This window comes from Rhineura floridana, chromosome 19 (genome assembly GCF_030035675.1).
Source record: "Rhineura floridana isolate rRhiFlo1 chromosome 19, rRhiFlo1.hap2, whole genome shotgun sequence".
In the NCBI taxonomy this organism is placed as follows: Eukaryota; Metazoa; Chordata; class Lepidosauria; order Squamata; family Rhineuridae; genus Rhineura; species Rhineura floridana.
Genome location: NC_084498.1, coordinates 23,733,389 through 23,747,830, shown reverse-complemented (window position 1 = coordinate 23,747,830; position 14,442 = coordinate 23,733,389). Strand labels below are relative to the sequence as shown.

General features: G+C 48.9%; 1 protein-coding gene and 1 pseudogene across 6 annotated transcripts in view; both read right to left on the bottom strand.

Moving 5' to 3' along the window:
* The window catches only part of RASAL1 (RAS protein activator like 1), a 64,579-nt gene that overhangs the window by 4,876 nt on the left and 45,261 nt on the right, over positions 1-14,442 (bottom strand). Inside the window, exons 15-20 of one of the 6 annotated variants that reach the window (XM_061603336.1) lie at positions 14,103-14,247; positions 13,574-13,749; positions 12,095-12,232; positions 7,901-8,036; positions 6,842-6,984; positions 2,979-3,043 (exon numbers count right to left, since the gene is read on the bottom strand). In XM_061603336.1, the coding sequence (XP_061459320.1) occupies positions 2,979-3,043; positions 6,842-6,984; positions 7,901-8,036; positions 12,095-12,232; positions 13,574-13,749; positions 14,103-14,247 (803 nt within the window). Of the gene's footprint in view, positions 1-2,978; positions 3,044-6,841; positions 6,985-7,900; positions 8,037-12,094; positions 12,233-12,383; positions 12,624-13,573; positions 13,750-14,102; positions 14,248-14,442 lie in introns of those variants that run through there. The other 5 variants (XM_061603334.1, XM_061603335.1, XM_061603337.1 and 2 more) reach the window with 5 other exon arrangements.
* On the bottom strand, positions 13,367-13,485 carry LOC133373607 (5S ribosomal RNA; annotated as a pseudogene).

The window sequence follows — 14,442 nt, the reverse complement described above, 5'->3', positions numbered from 1 at the left end:
ACCGAGGCTGGTGGAACACTGCCCCATTCTCCCTAGTGGACAGTAGTGCACAATATGCCACACTGGGCCCAGCCAAATGGACAGAACTTGGACAGAGAATGGTGGAGCACTCTAAATCCAGCTGAAGAGACTGCTCATTGAGATCCCAGAAGCCTGCATCTAACACCCCACGGGGGACCGTGAAGGGGGCTCTGCACCCTGTGGTTCTCAGCACAGGGTTCCCGCTGAGCAACTAGAGCAACTGCCAGGCCTTACTGAACATCAGAGAAGCCCCATCCTATTGGCCCATCATCAAGCCACTCGTCGGGAGCCTCCCTTGTCGTCCCTCCTTATATTTCCTCAAGGACTTTTTACTTTCCAGCCCTGTGAACATTGGTCATCCATCCAGGAGATGGAATCATTCACACTTGATTAAGGGCCCACAGAGCCCTCATTGTCATGCGACAACGACAGAGTGGAAGAGAACTTCCCATTCCCACGGATCTGGAAGGCCAGCTGGGGAGGGAAATATCCTTCTTTCCAGCCTTTGGAAGGCTGAGGGAACGCTAACCAGAGGACATGGCTGAAGTTGAGCAAGAATTTGTCAGAGGGACACACGACACACTGTAAGCTAGCTCCGCAACCTCCAGCACCCATTGGCTGAGCTGCTGCGATGTCACTGCGTTCACAAACATTCCAAAGGGCTGGGAAAGAAGATCTGACAATAGAATGTTGGCAAACTGCAGCCTCTGTCAGGAAAGTGAAAGGTCAATTTGCTGGGAGCACATCTGTGCACTGATGCCACAATGGTCCTCAAAATGAAGAGGCAAGCCCTTCCATGGGGGACAAAGTGTGTGGGGGGGAGAAAGTGCTGCAAGACCTCTGGCAGTGGGAGCATAAAGTTCTAAGGAGGAAGAAGATCCTACCGCAGAGTTACAGGCACTTTCTTCCCAGCATGAGAGGTTTAGCGTTGGCTCTGCCTTCAGGGAAGGCCCGTAGCACCGTGGTAGAACATCTGTTTGGCATGCAGAAGGCCCCAGGTTCAATCCCCAATGCCATCTCCAGGTATATATGAATCCTTTTTCTTTTCTTTTATTGTTTATTTTTGCTTCTTATTTGTTTTCCTTTTGCTTCCTTTCACTGTCAAAGTTGCAAATAAAAAATTAATTTAAAAAAAATGCCTTCCCCCAAAGAATCCTGGGAACCGCAGTTTGTTATGGGTGCTGGGAATTGCAGCTCCGTGAGGGGTATATGACAGTTCCCAGGATTCTCTGGGGGAAGCCACGTACTTTAAATGTATGATAACAGCCAGGAAGTTATCCGCGGCCATTCAGGAGACTTGCCAACAGCTCACATTATTATTACTCATTTCCCCCAGCTACTCAAGGCACTTTACAGTTTTTACAGAATGGCTTACAATTTACCTGGCATGATAACAATACGGAAAAGGAAAATAAGCAAAATTCCAAGTCCCGTGGCTGCTGACAAAGGCTGTTCGAGGAAGAGCCAAATGTCAGTTGGTCCCAGGGCAGCTGATGGAGGCGGCCTTGCTGTCTCTGTCCCTCTGCTGGGTTGAGAATGAGATCCTTCCCACAACAACAGAAGTCACTAGGAGCCGACAAGCAGAAGTGCAGGGTCCCTTCCTGATAGTCACAGCCACACCCCTCCCTCACCTTTTACACTGCTGGGTTGAGAATGAGATCCTTCCCACAACAACAGAAGTCACTAGGAGCCGACAAGGGGTGAGCGTTAGCTACTGAGAAGAGGCTTCTCGGTGGCTGATTCACCTTCTTTCACTCTGATTGCTCCAATCAGCAGGAGAGGAGCATGTTAGAAGACTCTTCTCAGTGGGTAACACTCCACACCCCGGATGACTACACCTCTGCCTTTGAGGCAGCAAGTTGGACACCGTTTTAGGGGGTAATGGTGGGATCAGGCCTTTGATCCCAGGGATTGCCAATCTTTTTAGGCCACAGCACATTTGGGCTTTTGAGTGAGAGCTGTGGGCAACACCCCCTTAGGTCATTTCCTCCTCTGTCCTCTGGTTCAGCCCCCTAAACCTCAGACATATAGAAAGAGAGAGAGAGAACACACGCACACACTTCAATTTTCCAAGGGAACTGGGCAAAAGTTGGATCTAGCAGAATTTGTCTGAGTCTTGAAAACCACATAGAGTAGGAGGAGGAAGTGGGGAAAAGAGTGTCACTCTTCCAACTTCCTGTTTTATCTCTATGTACTTTTCAAGGGAGAAAAAGGTAACTACTCTCACCACCTGACTGCCTAGGGGGCAGTGAGCGGGGTGAGGGGCTCATAGGCTTTGCAGGCACCAGGGAAAGACCCAAAGGGCACCACTGTTCCCATGGGCATCACATCAGGAACCCCTACTCTATCCCTCAGGAGGAACCTCCTAGAAACTAGTCTCTCAATGACTTTCATGTGAGCAAAAGGGCAGATGCAAAATTTGATACGGGCATCAAATTACACATCTCCACTTTTGCTCACACAAATATGGCAATGCTTTGTGACAACATCCCTTCCCCATCTCAATTATCCATTGCCATGGGCGCTGTTTATTTTGTTTTAAAGCATTTTAAACCACGCTAATTAGCAAAAAAAAAAAGCTCCCACAGCAGCTTGCAAATCAAATCAAATCAAAAGCTTACAAAGATAAGTAGTAAGATAGTCCTTGTCCTCAGACTTACAGTCTAAAAGACATGGCACAAAAGGAGAAAAGAGGTGGGGAGGGAGGAGGAAGAAACAGGCTTAAGCTTAAAAGTTACGATTCTTATAACGACCAATAAGAATATGCAGGCACTATGGCCTACCGATGAAAAGCAGCTCTGGAATGACAGGAAGCATCACGGACCGGGCCACATTTCAAACATCATGCAAACATAAGCACTATGCCAGGCACGGTTACAGTTTTCAGACTCGTCTTGTATCTCCGCCCCTCTTTAACCATCTCCAGTTCCGACCACAGGAGAGGGCTACGGTCCTACCTTTCTGGGCTCCACTGCTTTGCTCGTGGGCAGACCCCGTGCTTGACAACTCCAGGCACTTCTCCCTATGGAGAGACGAGAAGTGTTTGCTCTAGGGCTGCCAGCCAAGTGATGGGTGCAATTGATCAGTTGCACCTGCAATCCTATACACCAGCAGTGGGGAGGCCTTTTCAGCCTGAAGGCCACATTCCCTTCCAGACAACCTTCCGGGGGCCACATACCAGAGCTGGGTGGGTCAAAGGCAAAAACGGGCAGAGCAATGAATGTCAGTTTTACCTATGTACAGTAGGTGAGTTTACACCCCCCCCTCGCCTCCATCGAGACACGCAAGAGGCACTATCAGAGCTCAACGACACATTCTAATCAGGCAAAAGCACTTGGAGTGCAAAGCAGGCCAGTGAGGTGTGTGGCCCTGGGGAGAGTCCCAGGGGCCAGGCAGAGAGGTCCGAGAGCCACATTCAGCCCCCAGGCCTGAGCTTATGCCAACACACACTTACCTGGGAGTCTCCATGGACTCAGTGGGACTCACTTCTGAGTAGACATGCACAGGACTGGATTGTTAATCTTTAAATTGCTGCCTTTAAAAGCATGCCAATTCCACTAGCCTCGCGGAAAGGAATATTATTATTATTATTGTCTTTATTTTTACCCTGCCCTTTTTCCAAAATTGGAACTCAGGGCAGCTTATAGATATGTGTCTGCGTCAAGAATTGCTTGCACTAGAGGCAAAGGAAGAAGGCGTTCACACACCAAGAGCCCTGTCTTATTCCAAGCCATTAAAAAAAAAAATCTTTAAATGTAATTCAATCGTGATCACAATTTTGCACTGAAAAATCCTTTCAGGCCCAACAGACAAATCTGGCCAGAGGAGCCCTCGGCTATTGCTCATTTCCCTGGAAGATCGATGCTATCGCTCACGCGGCTCGTTCAGCTGAGAACCACGTCACAACAGACAAGCAACTGAAAATAGCAATCAAAAACACCATTATTCATCACGGCCCACAGGACCTCAGCCCTCTGACTATCCATTACAGTTTTGACTTGAATTGACAGGCACGTCACTAAACTCAAGAACCAGAGGAAATTTTACTTTATAGTCTGTTCCCATTTCTCCTTAACAGGGTGTTGAGTGTTGCTTCGCAGGAGATGACCACAAGCTCAGCGGGAACAGAGGATATTATGCTTTGCAACGTAGAGATTCAATCCCTGGCACCTCCAGTTAAAAAGCAGCAGGCGATAGGAACAATGGCCTGTCAGCAGGGCTGTTCGAGGAACTTGTTCTTTCCAAATTCCAATACAAACTGATACAATCCGTTACCCTCCTGGACTCCTGTGCAGATTGGAATGCACTTATCTTTCTGAGGGGGCCTTTTCGGTTGTGGTTTTCCGCCTGTGGAATGCTCTCCCCAGCGAGGTCCACCTGGCACCATCATTAACATCCTTTTGGCTCCAGTTAAAAGCTTGGTCACATCCACACCATACATTTAAAGCACTCTTTCACCACTTTAGGAGGCGTGGCTTCCTCCAAAGGAACTGTAAAAGGAATTGTTCCCCGTGTGAATTGTAGTTTGTTAAGGGTACTCAGAGTTGTTAGGAGACCCCTCACACAGAGCTACAATTCCCAGCATCCTTAAGAAGCTACAGTTCCCAGGATTCTTTGGAGGAAGCCATATTGGTTAAGTGATATACCAGTGCTTTATCTCTTTTTCTTGCTGGGTTATGATGAATTTGCTGTCTATTGACATGTGTTTGCTACTGACATTTTTGCTCCTTTGTTATTGAGTCTGCTTTTTAAGTTATTGTATGGCTTTTCCTGTAACATATTACTCTTTTTTCTGATTTTATGCTCTTAAAATTTTGTAAGCCACTTAAGAGACTCCTGTCTGGTGAGCAACTAATAAACTGACGATAATAATTTCACACTTTTCTGAATTTTGCAACGTGAGTCTTGGCTCGGAAAAAAAATACACTCAAATGCATAAAAAGACATGCATTTTGAGATAAACTAGGTTTGGAAATGTGTACTTTGAAAGAAAATCCATTTAGAAAAATGTGTTTTGTGAGAGCATATATTCAAAAATACTTATTTAAAATGAATTTGGGGTACTTTTTTTTTTTAAAATCAGATTCGCACAGGAATTGGATGAAATGGATTTATGAATGAACACGTGAAACTGACAGGATGAAACAGAAACTGACTGGTCCATCCATCCTCAGCTGCCGGTCAGGTTAAAAAATACTGAGCTAAATGGAGGAATTGTCTGGCCAGGTATAAGGCGGCTTTCTGTGATGGGCATGACCCCTGCAGAAGACAAGAGCTCCCCCACCTGTTCTGATGTTCCCTGGTAATGTGTAGTGAAGAAACAATATACATGGCATCAATGGGCACCATGTTTTTATGTCCCCTGAGCAACACATTGCCTGTAATGTGTAGTTCCACCCAAAGACCCATAAATAATCACTCCCCCTGAACAGGATTATCCCCCTTCTGTGCTACTGCCTTGTGAAACAGAAGAACCACATTTAAGGGTGGGGGCGAAATTTGGTTCAGTTGCATTTATAGGCTGACCTAATTCACCCAACATGCAAACCATGCTTTGACATTTGCCCTGCTCCAAATTTCGCAATGCAGTTCTCCAGTGTAGTAAGCATTTACGACAAATGCATGTATTAATGACAACAGCATACAAAAATGCATTAGATAAAGGGAAAACTGCTTTGCAAAAATGCGTAATGTGCAGACAAAGATGGTAGGAGAAATTCTCACTAAAATGCTGCTGAATTTTCGTGAGGACTTTACAAAAACAACAACACCAGACCCTGTGGTGGAAAATGGAGAAATCTGAACTTAAAAGAGCAGAAAAATGAGAAAGTAAATTGAAGCTGACGGATTTGCCCATCCCTTTAAGACCAACAGAGGGCAAAGAAACTTAGTTTTGAACCGAGTGCCAAACATGACACCATCACCTTCTACCTGATGTTTTTAACTGGAGATGTTGGCGAGTGGATGGGTGGTTTTTAAAACTGGGACCTTCTGCATATGAAGACTGTGCTATACTGCTAAGTTGTGGGTACTTTCCCAAGTGTGAGGCCCCTCTGTAGTCCATGGTAAAGATCTTGACCCTTATGATTTTTAAAGGAGGGCATGCTCACGCCAAGAGAGCTTCGGCAATGGTGCGGTATACAAATGCAATAAATAAATAAATAGCCTCCGCCTAGCAAATGGAAGGGTGACTTATTCTATTGAGCCTGAGGAAATTCCTTAATGAAGAGGGGCCCCTCTAGTGGGGATGTCTGGTATTATAAGCCAGACTCTGGCTCTGAAAATAGCACTCACTGACACACACTTTTTTAGTGGCGGTCATGTTTATTTCCTTGCATTTAGATCCCACCATTTTTCCAATGCAGAACCCAAGGTGACATAGGTGTGGCCCTGCAAACAGATCAGGATGAATGATCAACTTGTTTTTTCTTTTCTTAGCAAGACCAATATTTTTGCTCAAGATCTACTGCAACAGTCCACTGTGAGGAAGTTAACACAAGCAAGGGATGCTTTATGATAATAGTAACCAACAGTTTCCTCCCCCATCCAAATCTGGCTCAAATCTATGTATTTGGCTTGTCAGGAGGAACATAGAGAGCTGCCGTATACCAAGTCAGACCACTGGTCCATGTAGCTCAGTACTGTTTACAGTGACTGGCAGCTGCTCTCCAGGATTTCAGATTTGGGTCTCTCCCAGCCCTGCCTGGAGATGCTGGGGATTGAAGCTGGGACTTTCTGCATGCAAAGCAGAGGCTCTAACCACTGAACCACCTTTGCCTCCCACATCACCGCTACCACGGCCACCAAACACACTGCCTACCAGCAAATCACCTTCCACAGACCTGAGCTTGTCTCTGCCCAAGAGAAGCTGCCTGTACACCATCTGGGCCTCAGCGTCTGGGTCCAAAGGGTCGCTCCAGTCGCCGAGGGTCACAGCAGAGTGCGTGCGGCTGCAGCCACGAACTGTAAGCAAACCACAACCGCAGACGGCCCTGTGAGGGAATGGATGGATGGCCACACAGCGCAGGGTCTGATCTGGGTTTCGGCTACTCATGTGTCCCCAAAGCATCTTAGAAAGGAGATCCTTTAAAATGCGTGCTGATGGGATCTGCCAAGATACTGGGGGCTCAGCCGCTACGCAAGGGTGAGGAGCTTCTGATCCGAGACCCAGTGATGTCTGGGGCCCACTGGGGCTGGTGGGGCAGAAGGCAGACAGCCCGACAGTAGGCAGGGCCAGAGCCAACTCATTCTAGCTTTGTACCCTGCTGAATTTGACAAAGGGTAACACTGAAACTAAGGAGGAACAAGCTGGCAGCCAGCCCCAGCCCCGGACTGGTTGTAACCAGTGTGGCTGGTGGCTCCAGGTCAGTGGGACAGGAAAATCCATGCTGGGTTTCAGTCCAAACTTTCCAGGAGCTCCTTGAAAGTTTGGACTAAAACCTGGAGCGGATTCCACTGCCCCACTGACATGGAGTCTCCAGCCCCCACTGGTTGTAAGTAAGAAGGCAAACAAGTGGGGGCTGGCCAAGGACAGACTGGGGCTGGTGGGATACAGCCCCATTTGCTCTTATGGACCAGTCCCCACTGCCCAGGCCTGCAAAAAGAGCATGGCAGGCAATAACCCGGAGGCGTGGGAACAGATGATTGCCAGGGAGGGCGGCTTCGTTCCGAGTCTCTTAATGGTGTAACAGACAAGACTTGATTGAAATGTAATTAAAACTTAGTTGTGCAAAAAGGGCGGATCCAAGTTCGCCTTGCTAAGGTGTCTTATATGCCCAAAGTTTGCCTGCCTTTGTTGTCGCGCAGGCAGAACCTCACCTGCCTCCACTCACTGCTCTGCCCCCTCCCCCTTATCTATGAGGAACGTGAGGGAGCTTACTGGCACGGTCTGTCTGTAAGCAGCAAGTCCAGCGATTGCCACGGAAAGTCCCCGGGTGGCAAAAAGGCAGCATGCACTCATTCGAGACCGTCGCTTTCCGGATGGTGGAGAGCCATTGATTAAGCTCGTTGACATTCTGCCAAAGAAAAGGAAACAAAACACTAAAAGCACTCTAACAATTGTTGGAAGTGGGCCATGAGCAGCTCCTGTTTGGGTTGTTTGTATTCCAGAAGGAAGATAGAGTTGGGGTCCTCCAGCTGGCTAGGCTTGCCTACCTTTACCTGTGCTCTTCTCTGCTTAACTTCCTTCCATTGTAAACTGATATGCTCAGGGAAGCTTATCTGCCCTTCCTTCATCAAGGAGAGAGGACTGTGTTTGTGTGTTTGGTTTCTGAATGAATGTTGGTGTGCATGCCTGATTGTGTTAGACGTGTGTGTGTTGTGTGTCTGTTTGTAAGTTTTTAATATGTGCTTGGGAAAGAGGTCTTTTCATCAATCGGGGGGACTTGAGGGGGCCCCAATTACCATAGTGACAGGCAGAGGGAGGTATGGCGTTGTGAGAGGGATGGGCCAGGTTAGGGGAACGCGGCCTAGACATGTAGTGGCTGTGCCGTGTTCCGGTCCCTCTCACACCCGCAGGGTTGTTGGTTGTCCTCTCAGCCAACTCTCAGATCTCCAGTTGCTGCTTTTAAATGCCAGATCGGTATATAATAAAACCGCCCTCGTCCACGATTTGATTGTGGATGAGGCAGCCGATCTGGCATGCATAACTGAGACCTAGGTGGGTGAGCAGGGAGGAGTTAGTCTCTCCCAGCTCTGCCCACCGGGGTACTTGGTTCAGCACCATGGTAGATCTGAGGGTCGGGGAGGTGGGGTTGCTGTGGTCTATAAGAGTTCCATCTCACTCACTAAGCACCATGTCCATACAGTCACTGGCCTGGAGTGCTTGCACCTTGTGTTGGGCCAGAGGGACAGGCTGGGACTCCTTTTGGTGTACTGCCCACCTTGCTGCCTAATGGCTTCCCTAACTGAGCTGACGGAAGTGGTCTCGGAGGTATTGCTGAGATCTCCCAGACTATTAGTACTGGGGGATGTCAACATCCATGCTGAGGCGACTTTGTCTGGGGCAGCTCAGGACTTCATGGCATCCATGACAACCATGGGGCTGTCTCAATATGTTAGTGGTCCAACACATGTGTTGGGGCATACTCTAGACCTTATTTTTGCGACTGGACATGGGGATAGTGATCTGGATGTGGGGAGTTTTACATCTCTCCCTTTGTCATGGACAGATCACTGCTTGCTGAAGTTTAGACTTTCAGTAGCCTCTTCCCTCTGCAAGGGTGGGGGACCTATTAAATTGGTCCGCCCCCAGAGACTAATGAATCCTGAAGGTTTTCAAAGGGCTCTGGGTTTTTTTCCGGCTGACAGGACTGGCGCTCCTGTTGAAGCTCTGGTTGATCTGTGGAATGCGGAGATGACCTGGGCTGTTGACACGATCGCTCCTATGTGCCCTCTCCTGTGCAGAGCTCATACAGCTCCTTGGTACACTCCAGAGCCGAGAGCGATGAAGCAAGATAGGAGGCGGCTTGAGCGGAGATGGAGGCGAACTCCCGACGGATGCAATTATGCGCTGGTTAGTGCTTCTACCAAGCTATATGTAAGAGTGGTGAGGGCGGCTAAAAAACAACATTTTGCTGCCACCATGAATTCATCTCTCTGCCGCCCAGCGGAGCTTTTCAGAGTTGTCTGTGGGCTACTTCAGTTATGCCCGCAGGACACGGTAGAACCATTGGTGGCTTGCTGTAATGAGTTTGCTGAGCACTTCCAGCATAAGATCTCATGCATCCGCCGGGACTTAGACTCTCAATTTATAGCAGCTGATCCTAGCGAGGTGTCCGGAGCACAGTCTTGTCATGTTTTATTGGATGAGTTTCAGTTGGTTCAGCTCGAGGACGTGGACAAGGTGCTTGGACTGGTGCGTGCAACCACTTCGATACTTGATCCGTGCCCCTCTTGGCTAATAAAAACTAGCAGGGAAGGAACAATTGGCTGGGCCAAGGAAGTGATAAATGCCTCTTTACGAGAGGGAGTGGTCCCTGACTGTCTGAAAGAGGCGGTGGTGAGACCACTCCTGAAAAAACCTTCCTTGGACCCAGAAAGTTTCAACAGCTACAGACCAGTAGCAAATGTTCCATTCCTGGGCAAGATCTTGGAACGTGTGGTTGCCGGCCAGCTCCAGGCGCTATTGGATGAAACTGATTATCTAGATCCATTTCAATCGGGTTTTAGGCCTGGTTTTGGCACTGAGACGGCCTTGGTCGCCCTGTATGATGACCTATGTCGGGAGAGGGACAGAGGGAGTGTAACTCTGTTGATTCTCCTTGATCTCTCATCGGCTTTTGATACCATCGACCATGGTATCCTTCTGGGGAGGCTCGCGGAGTTGGGAGTTGGAGGTACTGCTTGGCGGTGGTTCCGCTCCTACTTGGCAGGTCGTCTCCAGAAGGTAGTGCTTGGGGAACATTGCTCGACTCCGTGGGCTCTCGAATGTGGGGTTCCGCAGGGGTCGGTTCTGTCTCCCATGCTTTTTAACATCTATATGAAGCCGTTGGGTTCGGTCATCAGGAGTTTTGGAGTGCGTTGTCATCAGTACGCTGATGACACGCAGCTCTACTTCTTTTCATCCTCCTCAGGTGAGGCTGTCGATGTGCTGAACTGTTGCCTGGCCGCGACAATGGACTGGATGAGAGCTAACAAACTGAGGCTCAATCCTGACAAGACTGAGATGCTGCTGGTGGACGGTTTCTCTGATCGGATGGTGGATACATACCCTATCCTGGATGGGGTAACACTCCCCCTAAAGGACCGGGTTCGGAGCTTGGGAGTCGTTCTAGACTCTTCCCTTTCACTTGAGGCTCAAGTAGCCTCGGTGGCACGGAATGCGTTATACCAACTTCGGTTGGTAGCCCAGCTACGTCCCTATCTGAGTAAGGAGGACCTTACATCGGTGGTACATGCTCTAGTAACCTCGCGTTTGGACTACTGCAATGCGCTCTACGTTGGGCTGCCTTTGAAGACAGTTCGGAAGCTGCAGCTAGTGCAAAATGCGGCTGCCAGATTGTTGACAAGGACCAAGCGGTCCGATCACATAACACCTGTTCTGGCACGCTTGCACTGGCTGCCAATATGCTTCCGGGCCAGATTCAAAGTGTTGGTATTAACCTATAAAGCCTTATACGGCATGGGACCACGATATCTGTTGGAACGCCTCTCCCGATATGAACCCGCCCGCTCACTGCGTTCTGCTTCGAAGGCCCTCCTCCGGGTTCCGACTCATAGAGAGGCCCGGAGGGTGGTGACAAGATCTAGGGCCTTCTCAGTGGTGGCCCCCGAACTGTGGAACAGTTTCCCCGAGGAGGTACGCTTGGTGCCGACACTGCTATCCTTTCGGCGCCAAGTTAAAACCTTCCTCTTTCCCAATGCATTTTAACTTAAGCTATTGATTTTTCATTTGTTGTAATTGATTTTAGACTGTTTTATTGTTATATGTTTTTATTGTATTATATTGTATATCTTAGTATTTTTGTTGTTCACCGCCCAGAGAGCTTCTGCTAGTCGGGCGGTATAAAAGTTTAATAAATAAATAAATAAATATCTCTGACTTTGCTCTCTCTTCTGAGCCATGTAGGCAATACCCACATCTGGGCATTGCACCTCCAACTTAGTTAGTTAGAACTAGGTATGCTTTTCCTATCTACTATGTATTTCTATAAATAAAGTAGCTGTTTCTTATTTTACTAAGTTTTAATTCTCAGTGATTTAAATGCAGGGGAAAAGCCTGCTTCTTAGGTAAATGCACACAGTGGCTCAGATGCTGAGTTACTCTGCATATGCATAACAGTATTTGCATTGCTTGGCTGTAGAGCTGCATTGCAAAATTCAGAGAAGTGCCCATTTCAAAGGATGGCTGCGTTTCAGTGCTCATACTGTTTCGGAAAGTGCAAATTAGGTAGCTGAATCGAATTTCTCCCCCGTCCCTAAGACACAGCTGAAAGAGTTGCCCTTTTATGAGCCAGTGCCCCAGACGTTGCCTTAGCCACCAGGCATTCTTACTGGTTTTACCTCCTCCCACAAAACAATCACCAGCCCAGGAAGCATGCAATCTGGGCTTCGCCAGAAGAGCACGGCCTACCTTACACTGGATGTACATAGTAAACAGCTGCCCTCCATTGTCACGCGTCGTTATCTGCATCATGTGCGGCTGCTGGAAGGCGTTCTCATCAACGCGCTCCACGGCACAGATCCGCTGGACAGGGATGGACGTACGCACCTGGGCGCGGAAGAAGAAGCCAAAGACACGACCCCTGGTCAGTGAGGATGAACGCAACGCTCGATTCCCCAGCCCTTCCTCGGAAAGCATTTTGCAAATGTCAGTGCACCATCCCAGCTAACATCCCAACACGGTGAACTGAGACCTCTTCAGAAAAAGAATGCCAAAGCATCTTCTAGCGCAGGGGTTCCCAAACTGTGCTCCGTGGAGCACTAGGGACTTGTGAGCTGTCTTCAGGCGGTCCACAGGACGCCTGTGGGTTAGTGGTTGACGATGGGAGTTGGCACGTCCATCCGGTTAAACATTCATACGGATTTTTAGTTGAGTTTTCATTCCTTCTTTTCTTTCGCACTTTGTGTTCGATTGTGCTGCCGTTTGAATTCTATGGATTCTAAGAAAGAAAAGAAGCCGTTGAAAAGCCTATTAAAAATCATACAGCATCTAGCAGGGCGCATTACAGTTGCTACAACAGGCAGGGGGAAAAAATCATTCCAGGGCTCCGTCAAGACCCTTGGCGATTTTCAAGCGGTCTGTGAGCGTGTAAATTTGGGAACCACCGTTCCGGCTCAAAACGGAGCAAAACAAAAAAGCATTCCAACCATTCCAACCAAGAAACTGTGCACAAAAATGCATCCATAAGGGAAACGTGTGCAGTCCTCCAAGCCTATGTGGCCCTCAGAACTCTCCCCCAGGTCACCCCCCTCACTGGCTGAAATGAGTCCTTGAACGCTTCTTGCTTGCCTGGGAGGGAGGACAGGGATGGGTGTGCAGAAACTAGCCTACTGCACCAAGGTAATATTTGCATCCATTGCTCCGCCCAGTTTTGCCTCTGGCCCCTCCCACCACTGGCATGTGGCCCCCAGAAGGTTGTCCAGAAGGGAATGCGGCCCTCCGGCTGAAAAAGATTTCACACCTCTGGCCAAGGCACAGCTGTCGAGAGACCCTGAGGGACGAGGCATCCTGGGGCAAAAACAGTTCGTCGTTTGTTAGGTCACTGTCATTTTTGTTTTGTTGTTGTTACATGCCTTCAAGTCAGTTGCGACGTATGGCGACCCTATGAATCTTTTTTGGATATATTCACAGGGTTTTCACGGTAAGAGGTCTTCAGAGGTGGTTTGCCATTGTCTTCCTCTTAGCCTATGGCACCCGGTATTCCCAAGCGGTCTCCCATCCAAGTACTAACCAGACCCGACCCTGCTTAGCTTCTGAGATCAGACAAGATTGGGCGTGTTCAGGGTAGTATGGCCGTAGATGGTGTCATTTTTATGAGACACATTTATGACCAACCTGCCACCCTGGAGCGTTTGGTCACTGCTCTCTCACCCAAAACAAGATACCCACCTGACACTCGGCTGATTTGGAATAGGAGAGGCTCTCATTGCTCAACCAGAAATAGCGTTTTTTGAAGGTGAATCGTGAGACCAGGTGGAGGCCATCAGCTTTGCGCTTGTTCAGGTAGCCTTCCTTGATGGTGGCTGAAGGGTGGAAGAGTGTCCAGGGTTGCTTCTCACTTGCTCCTAGGAAAAAAGGGACATACCAGCCGCTATAGAGATAGCAAAAGTCTTGGATCCTGGTTAAAGCCCCTGCTGTTATTGCTTTGGCCAAGGCTAGACACCACCCCAAGATCCCCATACATATGCACATGTCACATAGGGCTGGCCCTACCATTAGGCACACTGAGGCAATGGGCTCAGGCGGCAAATGCTGGGGGAAGCGTCCTGGCTAGGGATGTAAGAAGCCATCACTTTCCATTACACCCTGTATTTGTTGCATGCAGCACTGTTTCCGTTCCTCTGCTGTTCATCTTCCACCCAAAACCATGCCATTTGTTTCGCTGTCCGCTGTGGCAAAATGGGCCGTGGGAGCTCACCATTCTCAGAATCCACATCAATGAGCCTGCCCAGGAACTCCTTGACATGTCCAATGCTGGACAGGATGAAAGGGTGCAGGGGCTCCATCCACTGCTCCTTGCCGTGCCCTAGCTGGAGCCCCAGGTTGCCGATGCTCTGCACCGCCTGCCAGAGGAAGGGGAAAGAGACAAGGAAGTGAGTGCCGAGGACGTGGAGGGGAGGGAGAGGCCTCGTCCTGTCTCGGGGATGAGTTAACAAAACCCAGCTGCCTTAGTATAAGTCAGACCCCTGGTCCACCTAGCTCAGTGCTGTCTACAGCAGGGGTAAGCAAGCTGGTGCCCTGCAGATGTCATGGGCTAC